This window comes from Prionailurus bengalensis, chromosome B1 (assembly GCF_016509475.1).
Source record: "Prionailurus bengalensis isolate Pbe53 chromosome B1, Fcat_Pben_1.1_paternal_pri, whole genome shotgun sequence".
Taxonomy (NCBI): domain Eukaryota; kingdom Metazoa; phylum Chordata; class Mammalia; order Carnivora; family Felidae; genus Prionailurus; species Prionailurus bengalensis.
The window spans coordinates 36,055,965-36,077,261 of NC_057344.1; the positions used below are offsets into that span (position 1 = coordinate 36,055,965).

The following is a 21,297-nucleotide window of genomic DNA, read 5'->3' on the forward strand; positions in this document are numbered from 1 at the left end:
TCGTGTCCAGTCTTTTGATCTGAACAACTGCTCCCTTAACATTCGTCTGCCTCAACCCTCTCTATCTTATGCTTCTCACCCCAGGGGCTCTTGGTCCTTGACTATAATAACCTTTGGGACTACAAATATCCTGTCCTCGTGTGTGGTCTTTGTGGCCCAATCTCCAGAAATCTCCAGATTTTAATGAAGCAATATGAATGCTTCTACCATATAATATGAACCCTCAATGGACTCTCTGGGGTATCAAATACAACATTTCTGTAGCAAAATGTATCAATATTATGAATAGTCACAAAAAACATAAGTTTTAGAAAAAACTATAAATGGGCTCATACTAGCACATGCCAAGTTTTGCCACCAAATGCATTTTCATTCCAAACTGATGAGAAAATTTGGTTCTAGATCTTGGATTTCAGAATTGCAGTGAGGCGCTGTGGATCTACACCAGGTCCTACCTTACCTACTGCTCCTAGATTTAAAAATCTTGTCATACTGCAAGCTCTTTGTCTATTGCTACATTGTAGTGTGACACCCCAGCGGCTGCAACACTGCCCCCATTACAGCTAGAGTTCACAGTTGTGGGTGCACCATGATCCACACACTGGGCCAGGACATAGCTGTGTGATCCTTCAAATAACCTTGCCCAAGAGCATACAGCTATTAACTGGCTTCCCTGGGCACAGAGCCTGCACGTCTAACCACTCCTCAACACTGCCTCAATGAAACCAGCTGAATCCTCAGGAACAGAAACTATGTCACTAAGAGAATGATGCTTTCGGGGCTCCTGAGGGCTCAGTCAGTTAAGTGTCTGACTCTTGATTTTAGCTCTGGTCACGATCTCATGGTTTGTGAGATCCAGCCCCACATCGGGCTCTGCAATGATATCGCGGAGCCTCCATGGGATTCTCTGTCTCCCTCTCTCTCTGACCCTCTCCTGCTTGTGCTCTCTCTAAAAATAAATAAATGTTAAAAAAAAAAAAAGAGAGAGAGAATGATGCTTTCTAGTGGGCTTCACAAATACTTGGATTTTGAAATGATTCAAGTCATTAACAGTTGAGACTATCACTCATGGCAATTAAATGTACTTGACTCTGAGCCAATTAAGATCTGATTTTAAAAATACCTCAGACCTTCAGAATCCAAGTAAATTCCCCTGAAAAACAGCTAACAAAAAAATCTACAAGAAAGGTCCCTAAACAAAGAATAACTTCACTTTATACAGGTCATTTTTGAAAGGGTCTAACATTTCTTTAGCTATAGATTTCCGGTCTAGTTAACAGTCAAGGTAGACAGAAACCATGTGTTCCTATAATACAATCGGCTATCCACTGCCTAGGATCATCTCCTAGTAAGCTCTGGATTGTGTCATCTTATTTATCCATTTATTTCTTCGGGAAAATAAAGCACCTATAGCTTACACATAATTCGTATCATCTATAGCTTATAAATGTTCTTCTCATGTTTAAAGGAAATCAGTGGCAAGGACAAACAGTATACTGATATACCTAGTAGTCAAAGATATTACTAAGGATGGCAAAAAAGAGGGACATAATAAGTATGTTAAAGAGAAAGACTATTCTTTCAGATTTTATGCTCTCATCTGCTATTCTGCTGACATGAAAAAATGGCCATTAACAGCATTAGCTCCAAAAGAGAATCATGTCAAGAATGCCTTTGCCAAGTGGGTGTCTAATCTCTGGAAAGTCCAACACCAGGCAACTGGGGAGAGAATACAGAACCCTGTCCCAGGTTCCTTACCTCAGTATGATGTGCACAGATTCCAAACGGGATGTGATATAGGCTTTGGTGACCTCAGGAGTATAAGTTTCCAGCATGTGGGGCTCTGTGGCTTTCACGTATGGCACAGAGGCTGCCAACCGCTGCCATAGGCTCAGGAGATAGTGCACGCTATTCGGGGCAAATTCCCAGTGCTAAGGAAAGCCAAAAGAGTAGGAAGTATACTTCTAATTTCTGTACACAATACATTAGTCCCATGCCACTTGACACAAAGGATAAAGACTTGGGGAAAAAAAAAGACAGATTTTTATGGGCTTTGTTCTGTGCATGACAACTCATCCAATGTACTTATTAGTATTTCAGAGATTAACCATCTAATAAAAAGAGCTGTTCTATCCTGGTTGTGTAAACCTTCCCACAAGGAAAGCCTTGCGTAAGTGGTTCTCAAACATTAGTATCCATGAGGATCACCGGGAGAACTTGTTGGACACAGAGACACTTAGGCTCCACCCTGGACCTACTGAAGCAGAAATTATGGAGGTAAGACAAGCACTTGCATTTTTCATCAAACTCCAGAGGATTTTGAATCAAGCCATAAAATTTGAGAACCACTGCCTTATACTACGTGACTAAGAAAAAGATGTCACTAACTCTTCCCTCTTCTGTCTAGCTCCCTGTTCCAATCTTGCCTTTTTCAGAGTGATAATCTAAATATTATCCCTGCAATTCCTACAAGTTCCTCTAACCAAATCCTTGCACTTTTTTAAATGCAAATGAGTAGGCTGCAAGAACTACTCTGCAGAGTTGCCCTACACTTCTATTCACTTTGGCTTGAGGGAAAAAAGGGAATACAGGCACACCCACGGGTTTGATTCCAGACCACTACAGTAGTGAGTCAAATGAATTTTTTGTTTCCCAGTGCACATAAGAAAGTTATGTTTGCACTATACTGTAGTATATTAAGTGTGCAATAGCATTATGTCTAAAAAGACAATGTACATATCTTAATTAAAAAATGCCTTATTGCTAAAAATGCTAACCATCATCTGAGATTTCAGGAAGCTGTAATCACTGATCACAGATCACTGTAATACACATGAGAAAGCATGAAATATTGGGAGAATTACCAAAATGTGACACAGAGACATGAAGTGAACAAATGGTGCTGAAAAATGGCACAGACAGAAGACTTGCTCGACGCAGGGGTGCCATAAACGTTCACTTTGTCAGAAATGCAGTATCTGTGAAGCGCAATAAAGTGAAGTGCAAGAAAACGAGGTCTGCCTGTATTCTTAGAAGTTTAAAACCAATGAGCCAGAGAAAAGGTTCCTATGTGTAGGTAAGAGAGAGACAAGCAATCAAAGACAAACCTGTAGGCTGGTCACTGTGAAGTTAGCTATCAATCGGATGACCTCAGGGTAGTTTTCCACCTTTACTAATTCTCCCAGTTGATAGTTACTCTTCAATCGGGCCAGTAGTCTGCAAAACTCATGGTAATTGTTTGGGTCTGATAAACTCTGGTGACAGCACAGAAGGAAAATGAAATGTAAAATGTGATTCACTATACTTCCAGAATGACATTTGGGACGGCATGAGGGGAAAGGAGAATCTACTTTAACTTCTGAGCTACAGGTCCTCCCTTAGAATGACACATCTCGGGGTGTCTGGTTGGCTCAGTTGGTTAAGCGTCCAGCTTTGGCTCAGGTCATGATCTTGCGGTTCGTGAGTTCGAGCCCTGAGTCATGGTTTTTTGCTGACAGCTCAGAGCCTGGAGTCTGCTTCGGATTCTGTGTCTCCCTCTCTCTCTGCCCCTCCCCCACTCGTGCTGTGTCTCTCCAAAATGAATGTTAAAAAAAAAATTAATAATAAAAAAAAAAAGAATGACACTTCTGTTAGGATGTTTAAAAACAATTTTTTTTAAAAGTTGTTTTTAAAAAGGGACGGTCGCATCTATTATTTCATGTGTTCATAAAAATCATCCTGTGAGATAAAATTTCTAGCATCAATAAAGAGTCTGAAATAGAAGCCCAGAAGGATCACATTAATTGCTAAAGCAGCTATTAAATAGCATAAAAGGAGCACATTCTAAGATATGACTGGTCTTATACTGATAAAAAAATTATGAAATTTTCATTCTCACATCTGCCAGATCATTAAATAAGACTAACACTTCAGTGGCAAAGTTACACAAATGTTTAGTTTATTTACATTATATCACCATTGTTATAATAAATTTAGTCCTATATTAGTATGTTTATGTGTTTTACTTCATACTTATATCAAACACTTTGGATTTGCTTGCATATTAGACAAACATATCTGTTTTCTTACACAGGTCTTCCTCTATTAGCATACTTTGTTTTGTTCACCAACACATCCCTGGCACATAGTAGGTGATCTGTGTATTTGTTAAATGAATAAATGCATTTTTAACAGTCTTCAATAAATGCTGCTGAGAAAATTGGACAGCTACATGCAAAAAAAAAAAAAAAAAAAAAGAAACTGGACCACTTTCTTATATCATACACAAAAAATAAACTCAAAATGGACTATAGACTTAAATGTGAGATCTGAAGCCATTATACTCCTAGAAGGAAATGTAGGCAGTCATCTTCTTGACATTGGCTACAGCAACATTTCTTTAGATGTGTCCTCAAGCAAGAGAAACAAAAGCAAAAATAAAGTGCTGGGGCTATACCAAAATAAAATGGTTTTGCATAGTGAAGGAAACCATCAACAAAATGAAAAAATGACCAACCCACTGAATGGGAGAAGATATTTGCAAATGATATAAATACAGAGTTAACATCCAATATATATAAAGAACTCCTACAACTCAACACCAAAAAACAACCTGATTAGAAAATGGGCAGAGGATCTGAATAGACATTTTTCTGAAGACATGTAGATGTCCAACAGACACATGAAAAGATGCTCAATATCATTAATCCTCAAAACCACAATGAGATACTACCACTTTACACTTGTCAGAATAGCTAGTTAAAAAAAGACAAGAAATACTGGGGCACGTGGCTGGCTAAGTCATTAGAGCATGCTACTCCTGATCTCAGAGTCATGAGTTCAAACCCCACAATGGGTGTAGAGCTTACTTTAAATTTTTTTTTTTTAACGTTTATTTATTTTTGAGACAGAGAGAGACAGAGCATGAACAAGGGAGGAGCAGAGAGAGAGGAAGACACAGAATCTGAAACAGGCTCCAGGCTCTGAGCTGTCAGCACAGAGCCCGACATGGGGCTCGAACTCACGGACCGTGAGATCATGACCTGAGCCGAAGTCGGACGATTAACCGACCAAGCCACCCAGGCGCCCTGTAGAGCTTACTTTAAACCAAACAAAAAATCTTGACCCAAAAAGACAAAAAATAACAAATGGTGGTGAGGATATGGTGAAGAACAAACTCCCATGCACTGTTGGGAGGAATGTAAATTGGTGCAGTCACTGTGGAAAACAGTATGGAGGTTCCTCAAAAAAGTAAAAACAGAAATACCATATGATATAGTAATTCCACTACTGGGTATTTATTTACTCAAAGAAAACAAAAACACTAACCTGAAAAGATATATGCACCCCTATGTGTACTGCAGCATATACAACACAATAACCAAGACATGGAAGCAATGTAAGTGTCCACTGACAGATGAATGGATAAAGTGGTGTGTGTGTGTGTGTGTGTGTGTATGTGTGTGCATATATATAGAGAGGCAGAGAAAGACAAATACCGTATGATTTCATTTATCTGTGGAATCTAAAAAACAAAACAAATGAACAGACAAAAAAAAGCAGAGACAGACCTATACATACAGAGAACAAACTGATGGTTGCCAGAGGGGAAGGTTTGTGGGGATGGCCAAAAATGGGTGAAGGGGGAGTGGGAATACAGACTCCTAGCTATGGGGTCAATAAGTCACAGGGATAAAAGGGTACAGCACAGGGAATATAATCAACGGTATTGTAGTAGTGTTGTGTGGTGACAGATGGTAGCTACACTTGAGGTAAGAATACCATAACATAAAGAGTTGTTTCACTATGTTGTACATCTGAAACTAATGTAACATTCTGAGACAACTATACTTCAACTTCAAAAAAAAATTTTTTTTTATTTTTTTAAAAAGAGGGACAGGATTAAGTATATTTAAAAATGAAATGCTTGTATGGTATTTCCTAGTGTAGAGAAGTGGTACTTTAAGAAAAGTAGGTGTTGGCTGAATCTCTGGGACTGAAAAAGACAAAAAGGGCAATCGAGTTACAGAATGTATATATTAGAAAAAGCACTTTATCTCTCTTCCCACCTAAAAGCAGCCCTATACACTTAGGTAAATAATGTATATTAAAAACAAAAACAAAAACAAAAACCACATTTCTTGAGGGAAAATGACTAGCTCTCTCCCTATTTTTCCTGTATAAGTCCTGCATTCTTGAAGCGAGAGCATACAAATCCCTCGTTTGGGATCAAGAAACTGCCTACAGATACAGATTCACTTAAACCTTCTGAAGAATGACATACCAAACTGCTCTCTAGGATTTCTGCTAAGTGTAGCCTCTAGATGGATTTCCTTCTGACTCCTAACAGATAGGCATATACTAATCACCCCCACCCCCACAACAGCATATGTATGTATGTATTTATTCAAATAAAAATAAATTCTCAAAAATCTTACCTGTGGGTTTTCCAGTATTCGTTTAACACCATCAACAAGATGAGAGAGAAACTTGGCCCTCTCTGCATTATTAAACAGGGATCTTCTGACTGAGGCAATCTGTACTAAGCAGGATAATACCTAAAAGCAGATGCAATCCAAACACAATTGATTAAAAAGATGATATGGCTATTCAATATTATCTTTTCCCTCCTTCCCCTCCTGTAATATTCTTCTTACATATGCCATTAATTCTTTTCTTTCACCCCCTGCTACCATTTCAATGATGTAGAAAAAGTTGAGGAAGACGCAACTTAGGATATTGGAAACAGCTTTATTACAAGAAAAAAAAAAACCCCATTAGATCCAAGTTACCATAACAACTAGTTAAATCCAGAGTTTAGAAATTCACTTAGGGATTATTCTTTGACCACCTACCGGCTTCTTTGATTCTTGTTAAGATATGTATTTAAGATTTTAAAATATCATTCAATTCATAGTTTAAGTAAAGTTTTAGATTTGGTTTTCTCTGTTTCATGAAGACTTTTGGCTCATCAGGCTTTGCTATGTAGTGCTATAATGAAATAACCAAGTTATATCTGTGTCCTAAAAAAACCCAGGCTTTATACTGAAAACACTTCTCTTTCCCCACTATGTTAGATATTTACACTGTTTGCCCCTCCAGATCTATATCTTCTATCCTTCTCTACACTGCTCTACTCCTTCAGAAGGCTGACTTCTGTTAACTAAGCAGAGCCAAGCTCCACTGCCCTCTTGCCTCTAGTAGGCCTCAACCACTGGAAAGTTCTAGCAGGAGATTAAGGGCAGGAAGAGAGAGGCACCCCTTCTCAACTCCTGGCTGGGCCATGATTGGCAGTGTCCCTACTTCTGCTATCCAGCCCTCCCCTAAGCCACAGCTTCAGCTCTTTCCAGGGTTTCCTCCTCTTGCCCCCAAGGGCTCCCCACTATTGCACTCCCTTAAGGGTGTATGGCACCTCACCACCCTTTGTTGGATTCCCTTAACGTTGCCCACATATCTTTACAAATAGTCCTTTCACTAACTACCCCTCTTGAGTGAGCTACCTTTTCCTGAAGTAAACATAAAGATACAAACAGCAATGTATTCATGTTTCTACTAAAGCAAAGGTCTACATTTGGAAAAGTACCATAATAACCAGGAAAACAGTCTACTGTAGAAAAAATATGCAAAACATCCATTACTTTCCTGTTTTATTTGTGTTTCGTACAGTAGCATTTTACACCAAACAATTTGAAATACGAGACCAGTATCTCTTAGGACCTGGATAATTTTGAGATTTGAGGAGGGTAATTATTCTGCTTTAAAGAAGAAATGCATTACTTCCAAGAGCCCTCAAATGTTGCCCAGGATAGTATACAAATTTGTCTTCCCCTTACAGCTTCCATTTATCACCTATGTAACATGTGCCTGAGGATTTTAAAAACTTTTCTTGGGCAGGATCATCTTCATTTAGACAATACAAGGTGAACCCTCCCACTCCAGCCTGTGATTTGAGGTGTAGTATAAAGTCAGATTCAAGATGAGACCAAAAGAGCTTGACATCTGCAGCAATTTGTCATTAGACAGGAATAATTTAGAGAGAATTAAGTTAAGACTTTACTGCAAGAACCTTTAGGGTACAAGCTTTACCACAAAAGGCTAGATAACTACCCCCACTATTTCTATGCCTTGCTTCTAGGATTTTATACAACAAAATGAACAAGCATAAGGCTCATTCACCATTGCTACTTTCTAGAAGTAGGTTTGTTTTAGAAACTGTGGTCCTGACTCACCAGAGGTGAAAATGAAGGAGGGATGGAATGATACAGGTCAAAAAACAGCTGCAGAGTTGAAGAATCTAAGAATGCTGGAAAAAGACAAAGGAGTGCGTTACTGAGTATGTCTGCTCATTGCCAGTGGTACACATGGGACTATGTATCAGTGGACATCTCCCTGCTTTCCTATCTCCCAGTGTTTACCTCCTTTCAAAGTGACAAGGTAAGAGGGGCTTTTTGTTTCCCTCGCTGTTGTTTTTAGAGAACTAGGTTTTAGCTCCTCTACGAGACAGATTCATTTTTCTGACTCTCAGAGAACTTAAACCAATCAGGACTGTGTTCAAGTTTTATCCTAAAGAACACAGAATAAGAACAAGTTCTTTTATTTCATTTTTAAAGCTAGAAATTATGTCTAATGAGTAAGATCACAGAGGTCTCTAGGTGATTAATGTAGGAAGGTCGAAGTTACATTCGTTAGTAACCCAGTAACTAAAAAAAGGCTCTGAGGCTGAGGGATCTGTAAGATTCCTCCAACAACCTCTTCCTCACTTTATCAAGGCAGATGCTGACCTTCTAAATCGTCTCTAACAACAAGCAAAGGGTTGTCATCCCACAGACGCTGTGCAGGTCTGAGCAGCAGCAGTCTGTCCCAGGTGGTAAAATTCTGTTACCTGATCTCCAGCTGGTGGGGATCTGTACTGTGCACAGGTCATCTGAGGACTCGTCAGTAGAAGTGCCGATGAAATCAAAGTTTAGGCAGTTATGAGTGAGTTTGAGCAGTTGCATGAGCAAGCCATGCTGACTTTCATCATTCAAGTTTAGATTCTTTCCTGAAGCCTGTAAAAGTGACCACATAATGAGCCCCAAACAATCACTCCTCTCTTCCCAGCTTGCTGCCAGACTCCTGAGAAAGCTGTTAAGCCAGATAAGGAGGGCAGTATTTCAACTCAATAAAGCAAGTTTTCCCCTGCAAAAGACACTGTACTTCCATCACCTTAACGTCACTATGAAAATCCTAGATCCTTATTTACCATAAAAACATGAAACTGGTATTTAAAGACATCCCTCTTTGGACACTTATCCTTTACATGTTGTAGACACAGTGACCACAAGGGATTCTGAAGCAATATGGGATGTGTGGTTGTTCCATTTGCTATGAGATCCTAATAATTTCTAGATAGCGTCTGTGAACTCAGTGACCGGCTGGCTAACTGTTTTTGACAGTATCAGTGGGGAGGAGTCAATCCTCAGTTTTCTCCAAAGCTTTCCCCCTCCAGCGGGTACAACAGCTTTTGCCAGGCAGCTTGCCCAATCTGAGGAATGTTTGGGAATTCTGAGGTAGAATGAAGTAATTGAGGAAGATGAACATCATTAAATGGAGCAACAGAAAGAATCCAAACTTGCTTCTAAAAGTTGAGACATAATGGAAAAAGAGACTAAAAACAAAAACAAAACAAAAACAAAAACCCAACTCCCCAAAACCCCCCACAACAAAACAAAAACAAACAGCCAGAGGCTAATCCCATTTAGCTTTCTACAGAGAGAAGCTTCCTTACACATTGTTACAAATGTGTAGAACTCATAGGTGAGCATTGTTTTCTTAGTTCAACTCTATCCATAAATGAACCACAACACCAATTTTCTGCTTTAAAACAGGTAATTTCCTTATATGATAACTGTCTACCCCTTCAGGATATGAAATCTAAATGGATGTTAAAAATTCAAAATCTACTTTTCCTTACAGATGTTGCTTGTTTATTTGCTGCCTGTAACTCAGCAGGGGGCAGGGGAGCTGGCCTGTTTCAGTATGCTAACAATGCAGCCTGAACCTACTTTCAGAGCACTAAGAATCCAAACACCATAAAGCTAACATGCCTTTACTCCATGAAGGAAGATTTTATGTGCGTATAAAAAAAGCAAACAGCAAGTCCCAAATTCTGTGCTATACTAGATTCCTTGGGATATGTGTTCATTTACTGTGCTTTGCTTAGGGGAACAGCTCTGAAATAGGGCAATTCCAATCCTTTTCCTAATGTCAGTGGTCAGCGTGCCACTTTCTTCTGCATCTCAGAGGCAGGTGTCGTAGGAGAGATGGTGATGGTTAAAGGGCTGCACCAACTCTCAAGGGGTTGGCTTGGAGCTGACCCCTAACAGGTCCCCACTCATTCTCATCCTTTCAAAGAGGCCTGGGAAGGAGGACCCAACCTACAATCTTACCTGTTTTAGTAAATTGCAGGAAAGTGTGAAGATATCAAATAACGATGAATCTCGGAAAGAAGAGGCTATTTTTCTGTGCTTGGTTAAAGGATGGGTGGTGTCTGCCTGTGCAAAAAATAAACCAATCCAAGTTTTAGAATTAATTGCAAAGAAAAAAAACTTTCATGCAGACTTCAAATAAACTAGGATTTCCAATAAAACCAACTTGTATATACAAAATACATTTTTAATGTTTAAATCACCATTAACTTATGTATAGTAAGAGGATGCAAAGGACAATAAGCGGCTAACAGCTAGCCAGGATCTGTCTATTGCTTACAGATGGAAGACGGAAGAAGAGATGAGTATCTCCACTCCAAAGTTTTAATTTCCTCTGCACAAGAGGGTAAAATTTAACAAACCGCTGGCAGATATTGCTAATAATTACTAGCATGTTGTATTGTGGCTTAGTCTCAGAAACAGACAGTGGCAAGGCTTGGGTTTGGTAAACAATCTGCTCAGGGCTAAAGTTACCATAGAATTTCTACAACAGTCATTAATTAACTAACAACCATGAACTTAGGATAACTGACAATAGCCCACAACATTCTCTGCCTTCTCTAACCTATTTCAATATGTAGTCTCTATCCCAGAAGTGAGCACTTAAATTGAATGGTTGTATTGGTCTCTCATTTTTTTCCTCTGTTCTTCTCTTTTCAGCCAAACTTTAAAGGTTTCTGTGGTTAAGGACTCCATCGCTGGCTTCTTTAGTATGCCCTCTATTTCTGACACACAGACACTTCAGTAAGGGAACAAAGGGATTTCAAGGTTACCAAGGGAATTTTTAGTCCAACCACCTACTGAAAGCTTAAATCTCTTCTATAGACCAATCAACTCATTAAAGAGGGGGCTCATTAAAGAGTAATGCAGCACTCCCCTTGATTCTCTTTTTTTTTTTAACGCTTTATCTATAAGTAATCTCTACACCCAGTGTGGGGCTCAAACTCACGACCATGAGATCAAGAGTCACATGCTCCTCCTACTGAACAAGCCAGGCACCCCTCCCTTGATTTTATTTCTAAGTTCAAACACGAATGGTAACAGAAAAATGCTGATTTAAATCTGACAATCCCCTCCCCCCCAAAAAACACAAACCCAACAGAAAATTGAATTTTATAGAGGTTCAAAATATTCCCCAATTCTAGCTTCACTGTCACTGTGTCATCATAAATGTCTTGAATATTATTCCATTGCTAGATTATGTACCATATTCCAAGTATAATCAGTTATGCTGATCATAATAGAGAATAATTACATTAAGTACATTACACACATTTCCATTAAGACAGACAAAAGTTTGAAGTTTTCTTTTTTAAAAATATTAACATTAATGTATTTTGTGGGGCTAAGCTTCAAAGAAGAGAACATTAAAAAAATTTTTTTTTTAATGTTTATTATTTATTTTTGAGAGAGAGACAGAGAACAAGTGGGGGGATTAGAGAGAGAGGAAGACACAGAAGCCAAAGCAGGCTCTAGACTCTGAGCTGTCAGCACAGAGCCCAACGCAGGGCTCAAACCCAAGAACCATGAGATCATGACCTGAGCCAAAGTTGGATGCTTAACTGACTGAGCCACCCAGTCACCCCAAAAAGGAGAACATTAACTCCACAATCTCTGTATTTAGTTAATGCATGCTTTACTACTACCACAAAGGTAATAGCAGTTACATTAATAAGTTAGTTGTTAAGAGCATAGGTTCTGGAATAAGACTATGTGGGTTCAAATTCAGATACTTTTGCTTGCTGACTGTGACATCTTAGGCAAATTATTTACCTTTATGTGCTTCAGTTTCCTTATATAGAAAACGGGACAACCATGGTACCTACCTCACAGGACTACTGTGAGAATAAAATTAGTTAATATAAGTGAAGTCTTTAGAACAGTGCCTGTCACATAGTAATCACTCAAAAGTATAAGCTATTATTATTTTGATAATGATTGGCCACAGTGGGGATCGCATGTGACATAGAATATAATATGGACTCCAGGTTTTAAATGGCTGTAAGCTGATGCATTTATAGTAGTACTAACTCACAGTTAAAATTTCTCAGGGTTAATAAAAATGTCTGCATAAATATGCACCAGAGCAACAGTGATGCCAATGTAATTAACAGCTGACAACCGAAGGGTGAGATGTCACAATTAATATTAATACTGGCCTGTTCAATAATTATAAAATTTTAGTCGGATATAAAAGTAAATGACTACCAAAATAATAGCCAGAGCGAAAGAAAGCCACTGGTGTTTCCTCTGTAGTAATCTATAACGTTAATGGATACTCAAATAATTATTTGGTATTTAGCACAATGTTTTATGCATTCTAAAAAGATCCCCCACAAATCTTTAATAGCACATGGGAACTGAGTTTTAAATGATTATAAACACATACTAATGTATACAGAAGTGGCACACAAATATTCTGGTTCCACTTTTGTGGTCCCTTTTTTGGACTCATTTAACAATTGTTTCATTAACGTTTTGACTTAGGACTGTTCCTCCCATCTCTCACAATGAACCTTAATTCCAGCAAGGATAGCTAGCTGATGGGAGGATCAAATATTCTGGAGACAGAAGAGGACCAGGACATTAAGAATGAGGAAGGCTGCACTTACAGAGGAAAACCCAATGGAACTATTGTTTCAAAGGGCATTAATCACTTACCGCAAAAGCACACAACTGCCAAAAAAGATCATCCCACACATAGCAGAAAACACCAATACTGAGAAAAAATATGGCACTTACTTCAATGAGGAAGGCTGTAGCACTTACTTGATTAATTTCATTGGTTAGCTGAGATAAAATTGTGACGCCAATGATGCAGTATTCAACACTATCCTGGAAAAAAAAACAAAAACAAAAACAAAAACATAAGGTAGAAGTTGGGATGTGCAGCTTGATTTCAGCAATGGCAGTGCACTCACAATTTTGAAATGGCACAATCCTGTGTTGCTATCAAAACTGCCTGGATAAGGTAGCAAGGAATTGCAGTTTAAAACTGTTGCTTTGCTGGGGCGCCTGGCTGACTCGGTTGAGTGTCTGACTTCAGCTCAGGTCACGATCTCATGGTTTTTGAGTTTAAGCCCCGTGCTGGGCTCTGTGCTGACAGCTCAGAGCCTGCAGCCTGCTAGGGATCCTGTGTCTCCCTCTCTATGCCCCTCCCCTGCTCATGCCTCTGTCTCTCTCTTTCTCTGAAAAAGTAAATAAACATAAAATAAAATAAAATAAAATAAAATAAAACTATTGCTTTGCAGCACACAAAACCTAGCAGTCATGCAGGGAGACTGCTAAATCTGCCTTTATCAACATTGAGGCCTTTTGTACTTTAAAAATACTCATATTACCTCATACCCATTATACAAAGAGAAACTGGCAAAATACATTTAAGATAAGTGACAAATGAATGCATAACATAATTTACAAAGAGACTACATACAATAAGAAAAAGACAAAGAACCAGATTTTTAAAATGTACATAAGATATAAAACAGGAAGTTCACAGAAAAAAATAGGTAGTAAATTAACAAATGAAAATTTTGTTTTGTCTCATTTATAACTCAAATGCTGAGATACTAATTCTTTTTAGCTATTAAATTGGAAAAATTAAAAAGCTGAGCTCCCAGGGTGAAGGTAGAAAGGCAGACACTCTTTAATTGCTGTAGGAAACAACTTTTTTTGAAGATAATCTGGAAGTATCTTTGACAGCCAAAAATGCACATAGCCCTTTGATTGTATAATTCCATGGCTAGGAATTCACTCTTCAAACACACTTACTCCAAATATGACAGGTATATATATTCTAGGATATTCATTCAAGTGTTTACATAACAGTCAAAATAGAAAACTAAACTAAATGCCCACCTATTTAAGAAATTAGTTAACTAAATTATGGTATCTTAAGATTGGAACAGAGTTTGTCTGTGCTGACGTGTAAACATGCAAAGCTAAGGCATATTAAAGGTGAAAAAGACACAGAAGAGAATGTATAAGATAATACCACTTTGTGTAATGTTTAAATGTGTAATGTTTATTACATATGCGTATGCAAGCTGCTTCTCACATTCTTATTACATCAGATATATACATCTTACCTGTAAAAACCTTGTGACATCTGTGATTGCATTTCTGAAGACATAGTCATCCTTCTGACAGTCAAACCAGCCCAGTTTTGTGATCCTGGCATATAACTGAATAAGCGCTTGCGTCACAAAAGTCGCCAACTTTGGCCGAGTGGCAAGGTAGTTGAGCACATAGTTCCCTACAAAACAAAAAAAGTCACATAAAGCAAGCTCTGCCAGGGAAGGGCAAACATCTTTAAATATACGAAATGTCTGAGGAATGGTAAATTTAGACTATTTCCCCTAAACCTCCTGTAACTCTTGTTTTTGTTGTATTCCCTTAATTCTTAATACTACTGAGAAAATGGCCCTTTGAATTTAAGATTACTAGGCTTTCCAATTCAGGATTTTATAGTTGTCACAAGGAAGACCCTGGAGTATGGCCGTTCTCAATGTACTTGAGCTTGAATGTACTGAGCTTGTCTGCACAGAATTCAAAATCCTTAACAATTGTTTTTTCTTAGTTATTAGTGGCAGTAAAGGCTGAACAAAACAGTCTGATGACAAAGGACAGGACTGTCCCCCTGATGACAAAAGGGAGGACTTAGACTTACCTAGAAATAATTATATAAGGCCCCTAATTCTGGAAAAAAACTGGATTCTATATATTTTTTATGCTCAGCAATTTCAGAACATTATCAAACAAGCAACACGAATTTAACTATTATTAGCACATCATTAAACAAACTAATTTCTTGAAGGAAAAACCGATAATTCTCTACTTACGAATATCTATGCGTTGTTCCAATGGTAGAGGGTTGTTTGTGCGTGATACAAGCTTTGTAAGGCATGTAGCTGCCAGTAACTGGGAGTAAGAGGACTGTGAAAAGAGGGGGGAAAAGACTCAGAATTCAATTTTATTGAATTAGTCAGTCATGAGGCTTTTTATTTGGATATCTATGCTTAGATTCAAGAAAAATTAATCAGTTTTGCTATTTTCTTCGTTTCTCTGCATTTTAGAGGGCCTCAGGAAAAATGAGTCCCACACACAGTACGTGTTCACTTAACTGATTTCAGTTACGAACAAGGCAGTATGAAGTGAATGGCCTGATCAAACTGAACCCAGTGCCACTTCTGCATCACTTAGAGGGGGTCACTTCAGAAAGATATTAAGAAGACAGATCTCTTATTTAAACTGAGAAATCTTCTGTCAAAAGCCTTGTTATAATGATGCTTCAAAAAGTTTCAACTCAAAATATTCCTGTAGTATACCATTAGAAAGTTAAAAAAAAAAAAAGCAGCATTAGAGGAAGTCATTACATTAAGCTGTACAGTTAATCCTAAACTTTTATCTTCACAGCAGCATAACTAGCAATCAGATACAGCTTTCCAGAATGTATATGGTAGTTTTAAAGTAAATTTATAACAATTATTTATGAGAAAGAAAAATTATGCCCTGTGCAAGGGAATAGCATTATCATATTCTCGTATGTGGATTTTATGAATTTTAACCTTATGGAGAATCAAGAGTATTCTAACTGATCATAATGTATAAAAGGGAGCCGTGTACAAATTCTTCCATGTGGCTCTATTATAATAGTGTCATATAACAGTGACAGACTCAGAACTATTAAAACAATTTAATTAAGGTTTAAGGATAATTTCCCACGACACTAAAAGTCCTTAAGACAGCAGGCTATCCACAGGCACTGCATAATGCCACCAGTTATAAAAAAACTTTATGCTTAAGAAAAAAAAAAATCTATAAAAAAATCACTTGACATGTGACTTTTACTCAACAGCCCTGAACATGGGTTAACTGATTACAGCAGGTGTGTCAAATCACTAATAACGCAAGAGAGGTTACTCTAACTGCAGAATAGAGCATATAAATGTAACTATACATTATATAACATCTAAATGGTTTTCACACATAATTCCAATAAATCTGCTAGGTCACTCTAAGAAGTCAATAGAGATTAGAAGGAAGCATCCACTATAATTGTGTTTAGTATTGCACCAATTTATTCCAGCCTGTTTTACTTACTGACTGTCAACATGAGGATCCGGAGTTAACGATGTCAGGTATGATAGGGTGGGGCCCCAGTGGGAGTCACCTGTAAGAGCTGTTTGTGCATCTCCCATAGCACAAATATACAAATCTAAGTGGGTCAATCCTAAGACTGAGTGACTGGAAAGCAATATACAAAACAGTACATGCAGAAGCAGAGCAGAGCACTCTGACCCGGGTCTGACCCGGGTCTCTGTAACCTTCAGATATTTGCTGCTAGTTGGGATTCTGACTCTCGGTGCCCTTTCATGATACCCTGGTTGGATTCTTACCCTTCCCTTCCTAAGATCTCCATCTTGCCTAAAATGTTAACTTAATCAAATTATGTCTCATTAACAGCATTATATTGATCACCACACTGCCATTTTTAAGCTGGAAGGAGCTCTGATTCCCTTTTTAAAAACTGTAACTTCTTGTAGTTTTCGTTGTCAAGATTTTCCCCAACCCCTCTGAGGCAGTAAGCAGTGGCTCTGGTACAGAGGAGGAAGAACAGAGGTGACCAGGAAGCTTGTACGCTGTGTGACACGGGCTATGTGGGTAAGAAAGGTCTGTCTTCTTTGTAAAGGATATGAGGTGGTACTTAAGTGTGAGAAACAGGAAAAAAAAAGTCCCAGAAATTTGATTCAAGATGAAAAATGAGAGAACAAGATATATTTCAGTGAGATTTTCCTGATGGGGCTGTGTGTCCTTTTGTTGTCGACCAGGCAGCTGGCTATGGTGCTTTTTAAAGGTGAAATTAAGGAGGCAGAGGTACCTAGAAGAATTAAGGAACAAAACTTATCCCAGTCCACCCTTAAACTTAGAATGTATTTTCCTCAACCTTTCTGATCCTACAGGATTTTTCAAGCCTTACGTACACTTCCTCTTTCGAGGAGCAGCTGGCACTTGCTCAGGCAATCAGGGCTGTTGGTGAATTCAACCAAGGCTTTCTCTGCCTGCAGTCGAGTGGTTGTGTCTGTTGTTTCATAGAGCTGTTTGCACAGATTCTCGAGTTGGGCCAGGCTCTGGAAAAGATCAGTCAAGAAAGAAATCAGTCTATACACACAATGTACTATCCTCAAAGCCATTAGACAAAGATAAGTAATAATCAATGGAGAGAGACTTGCTTTTCAACTCTGAGGAGAATCTGGGTGACCTTTATCTCATAATAACTATTTATAGCTTTTTAAAAATTTTATGCTTTAGAAGACAAAATGATAAAATACCTAAAATGTCTATCTATACTTTTTTAGTCATTGCCTTAAAGATCAATCACAAACAATACATTTTTCCTTGCAAATACCCATCCTCCTAAGCTTTTCCAAAAGGCTTTCAAATAAAAATTCAGAATTTACTTGCTCTCCCATCAATTTCAAAACTCAATACTAGAGGCATTCCTGTAAAATTAAGCACATAAACACACAATGTGTCACAGATCTTTATATAGTTTTAAATATTTTCCCTTTGCCTACTAGTTATTAGCTTACAATTCTGTGTCTGAATAAATAAAGATGGACAACCTCTCTGGGAAAGCTTCAGAATGCATGTACCCACCTTCCTCCCTGGATCCCTCATGTTTAAAGTTCAGCAGACTCTCTTCTCCTGTTGTACTTTAAACTTGTGCTTCAGCTCCAAATTTAAAGTGGAAGGGTCAAAATACATTCAACCCTAGCATATGCTCAGACGGAGATAAGACGAGGGAAACGCCCCCAAACAAACCCTTCTCTTCAAATCTTGAAACAGTTCCAGGGAGGCAGGAAGGGGATGGGTGTGTGCTTCAGTCAAAACCCAAAGGGATGCAAGTCTACTTCCACTGAACGTGGAAGTGTTGAGAAGCAAAGAGGAAAGAAACCTGTAAGAGTGCACTTAACTGTCACCTCTCACTGACTGAAGAGGAGGGCAAACATCTGTTAGTCTTTAAAGAAATGGTTTGGACTTTAAGAAGAAATCTGAGCCTATTTTCTACAATAGCAAGCAAGATTTGGTTTAAAGAGTTTGAGGGATCCTACTATTAGAAATGACAATTCTGACAAGAACAGAAATAATAATAATAATAATAATAATAATAATAATAATAATAAACAAAATGACCTGGGTAAATAGTCTAAAATTTATTACACAGGCAATCTGCTCAAGGCTTTTCACCATCAATTTATTTCATTATGGTGTTAACTTTATAAATCACAGCTTTTCCACTAAGCAGGAAAGCCCTGAGGGCAGGATACCTGTTTTACTCAACCTGATTAAGAAATTTCAAACATTAACCTAAAGAAAACAAGAAAGACAAGTACTGACACTCTTAAGATCAGGGGTCTTGCTTCCGAGAGCACAACAAACACAACTGCTACTCCAAAACAAAACAAACCAGCCACCCTTCAAAACATCTTGGGACTCTGATTAGCCTTATATTTAATTTGTCCCTCTCTGACCTCCAGGAGTCTCACTTAATAACTTCTTGAACTTAAAAGCACAGACAAAACTGCACTTGCAAAGTCAGATCTCGATGAAGTTCCTCCATAAGTACCTGATTTTTTCACAAGCTTATAAACACAAAGAATAAAGTATAAGACTAATTAATTACATATAGTCCATAAACACATGTGAAAGCAATATGGTTGCAATATTGGCCCACAACCCTACTGACAAATATATTAGTTTAATTTTAAATTTTTATTTATTTTTGAGAGACAGTGAGCAGAGAGGGAGAGAGAGAATCCCAAGCAGGCTCAGTGCATCAGTGCAGAGCCCAACATGGGGCTCCATCCCACGAATCACACGAATCACGAGAAGATGACCTGAGCTGAAATCAAGAATCTGATGCTTAACCAGCTGAACCACCCAGGTGCCCCAAATCAGTTTAATTTTAAATCCCCAAGTTCACAAGATTTTGTTTCAGCCCTCCCCCCCCCACCATGAAATGATTCATTTAGGGGCGCCTGGGGTGGCTCAGTCAGTTGGGCATCTGACTTTGGCTCAGGTCATGATCTTGTGGTCTGTGAGTTCAAGCCCCATGTCAGGCTCTGTGCTGACAGCTCAGAGCCTGGAGCCTGCTTCAGATTCTGTGTCTCCCTCTCTCTCTCTTCCCCTCCCCCACTCATGTTCTATCTCTTGCTCTAAAATAAATAAACATTAAAAAAAATAAAATAGAATAAAATGATTCATTTAAAAAGGGAAAATTTATTTTAGAAACAGGTAACACAGAAACCATCAGCAGCCTCATAAGTCCACAGCCACCACACACTTGGAGCTTTCAAATTCCTGAACAGGATACTCCCTAAATAGTCATGCTGCTTAAGGTATAATGACTCTCCTTAAAGTCTGATCAAGCAGTTCTGGTAGCTCCCCCAGTGCATCTCTTGTTTATGTTTACTATAACAAAGTTGTTCACATGACAATGGCTAGGCATCTGTCACGGGTAGTTCCTTATTGCTAAAAACCTACATGCAGGTTATGGTGGGCCTTCTTGGTTGTTGTTTTGTTTTGATCTGCTTTAATTCAGGAGACAAAAACATACTGCAGGGTAAGTCTGTTAATGAGTTCTCAGCTCAGGAAACAAGTCTGTTTAAAAACCAAAAAAGTAATTTGACCATTTACACAAACAGTTTGAAGAACTATAGCTCTATTTCTGTGTCTCCAGAAGAACAAATGGGAAACAATTTTGTTTTCCCAATTAGTGAAAACATCTAAAACCCACAGGGTTAAGAGTCATTTTATTTGGGCTAACCCATTTTACCCATGGAAGGAGAGGAGAATGAGACATTTATCTTTATGCTCTTTTGGATCCTAATGTTTCCAAAGCAAATCTAAGTCTTTTGAATCACCTTTTTTGGGACCCTGAATAAAACAATTTATCCTGCAATTATCTGATCAGCTATTAAATTTCACATTTAGGATAGCAACAACACATCACAGCATTTTTTCCCTCTGCACAGTAACAGCTGTATTAAACCTTCTCCCACCCACCAGCTTTACTGAGGACATCTATTACATGATGCCAGTTCAGTCACAGAAAAGCCTCCAGATAAGAATGCCTATTTTCTATTCCTGAGTTTGCCAAATGTATAATCCACAAAGAAACTTCCATCTGGTCCCATTGGAACAGAAAAGCAAACATGGGTAAAATACTTCACAAGACTGGAAGGGTTCTTCCACTAGCAAAGTACTAGAAACGCGAGGCAAACTCCCAAACCTAGACCACATGGTTAAGATGAAGGTACTGAAAGAATATATCTTCATTAATATTTAGCAACAGTATTATTTTATAAAGCCTTTCAAACTTGAATAGAGAAAATGCAGCTCATTTATTCTCACTTTTTAAAAGTTTATTTGGAGAGGGAGAGCATGAGCAGGGGAGGGGCAGAGAGAAAGAGAATCCCAAGCAGGCTCCACACTACCACTGTAGAGCCTGACATGGGGTTTGAACTCACAAACTGTGAGATCATGACCTGAGCTGAAGCCAAGAGTGGACACTTACCCGCCTGGGCCACCCAGGTGCCTGTTATTCTCATTTCAAAAGAAGGTGCAACCAATTGAGACTAGAACGTTCAGAATATAATGATTTACCTGAAGAGTTTCCTTTAGATTAGAGGAAGTGAAGACTGTACATCAGATACAAAGCAGAATACCTTGGAACTTATTTAATTTGTAAAATATTCCTTTTTATAAAGGCTAACAGTAAATACTTTTAAATTTAAGCCTCACTGCTTAAAAAGAATTCACTTGGAGATTTCCAGAGACTAGGATAACT

General features: G+C 38.4%; 1 protein-coding gene across 2 annotated transcripts in view; it reads right to left on the minus strand.

Annotated features, from left to right (window-relative positions):
* The window catches only part of XPO7 (exportin 7), a 40,178-nt gene extending 21,992 nt beyond the window's left edge, over window positions 1–18,186 (minus strand). The window contains exons 1-11 of one of the 2 annotated variants that reach the window (XM_043562370.1): window positions 18,105–18,186; window positions 17,429–17,575; window positions 15,287–15,380; window positions 14,534–14,700; window positions 13,188–13,280; window positions 10,407–10,511; window positions 8,861–9,026; window positions 8,208–8,281; window positions 6,417–6,536; window positions 3,108–3,254; window positions 1,759–1,931 (exon numbers count right to left, since the gene is read on the minus strand). In XM_043562370.1, the coding sequence (XP_043418305.1) occupies window positions 1,759–1,931; window positions 3,108–3,254; window positions 6,417–6,536; window positions 8,208–8,281; window positions 8,861–9,026; window positions 10,407–10,511; window positions 13,188–13,280; window positions 14,534–14,700; window positions 15,287–15,380; window positions 17,429–17,575; window positions 18,105–18,125 (1,307 nt within the window). In that variant the 5' untranslated portion in view covers window positions 18,126–18,186. The remainder of the gene's footprint in view (window positions 1–1,758; window positions 1,932–3,107; window positions 3,255–6,416; window positions 6,537–8,207; window positions 8,282–8,860; window positions 9,027–10,406; window positions 10,512–13,187; window positions 13,281–14,533; window positions 14,701–15,286; window positions 15,381–17,428; window positions 17,576–18,104) is intronic. The other variant, XM_043562379.1, reaches the window with a different exon arrangement.
* Window positions 18,187–21,297: the final 3,111 nt, after the last annotated feature.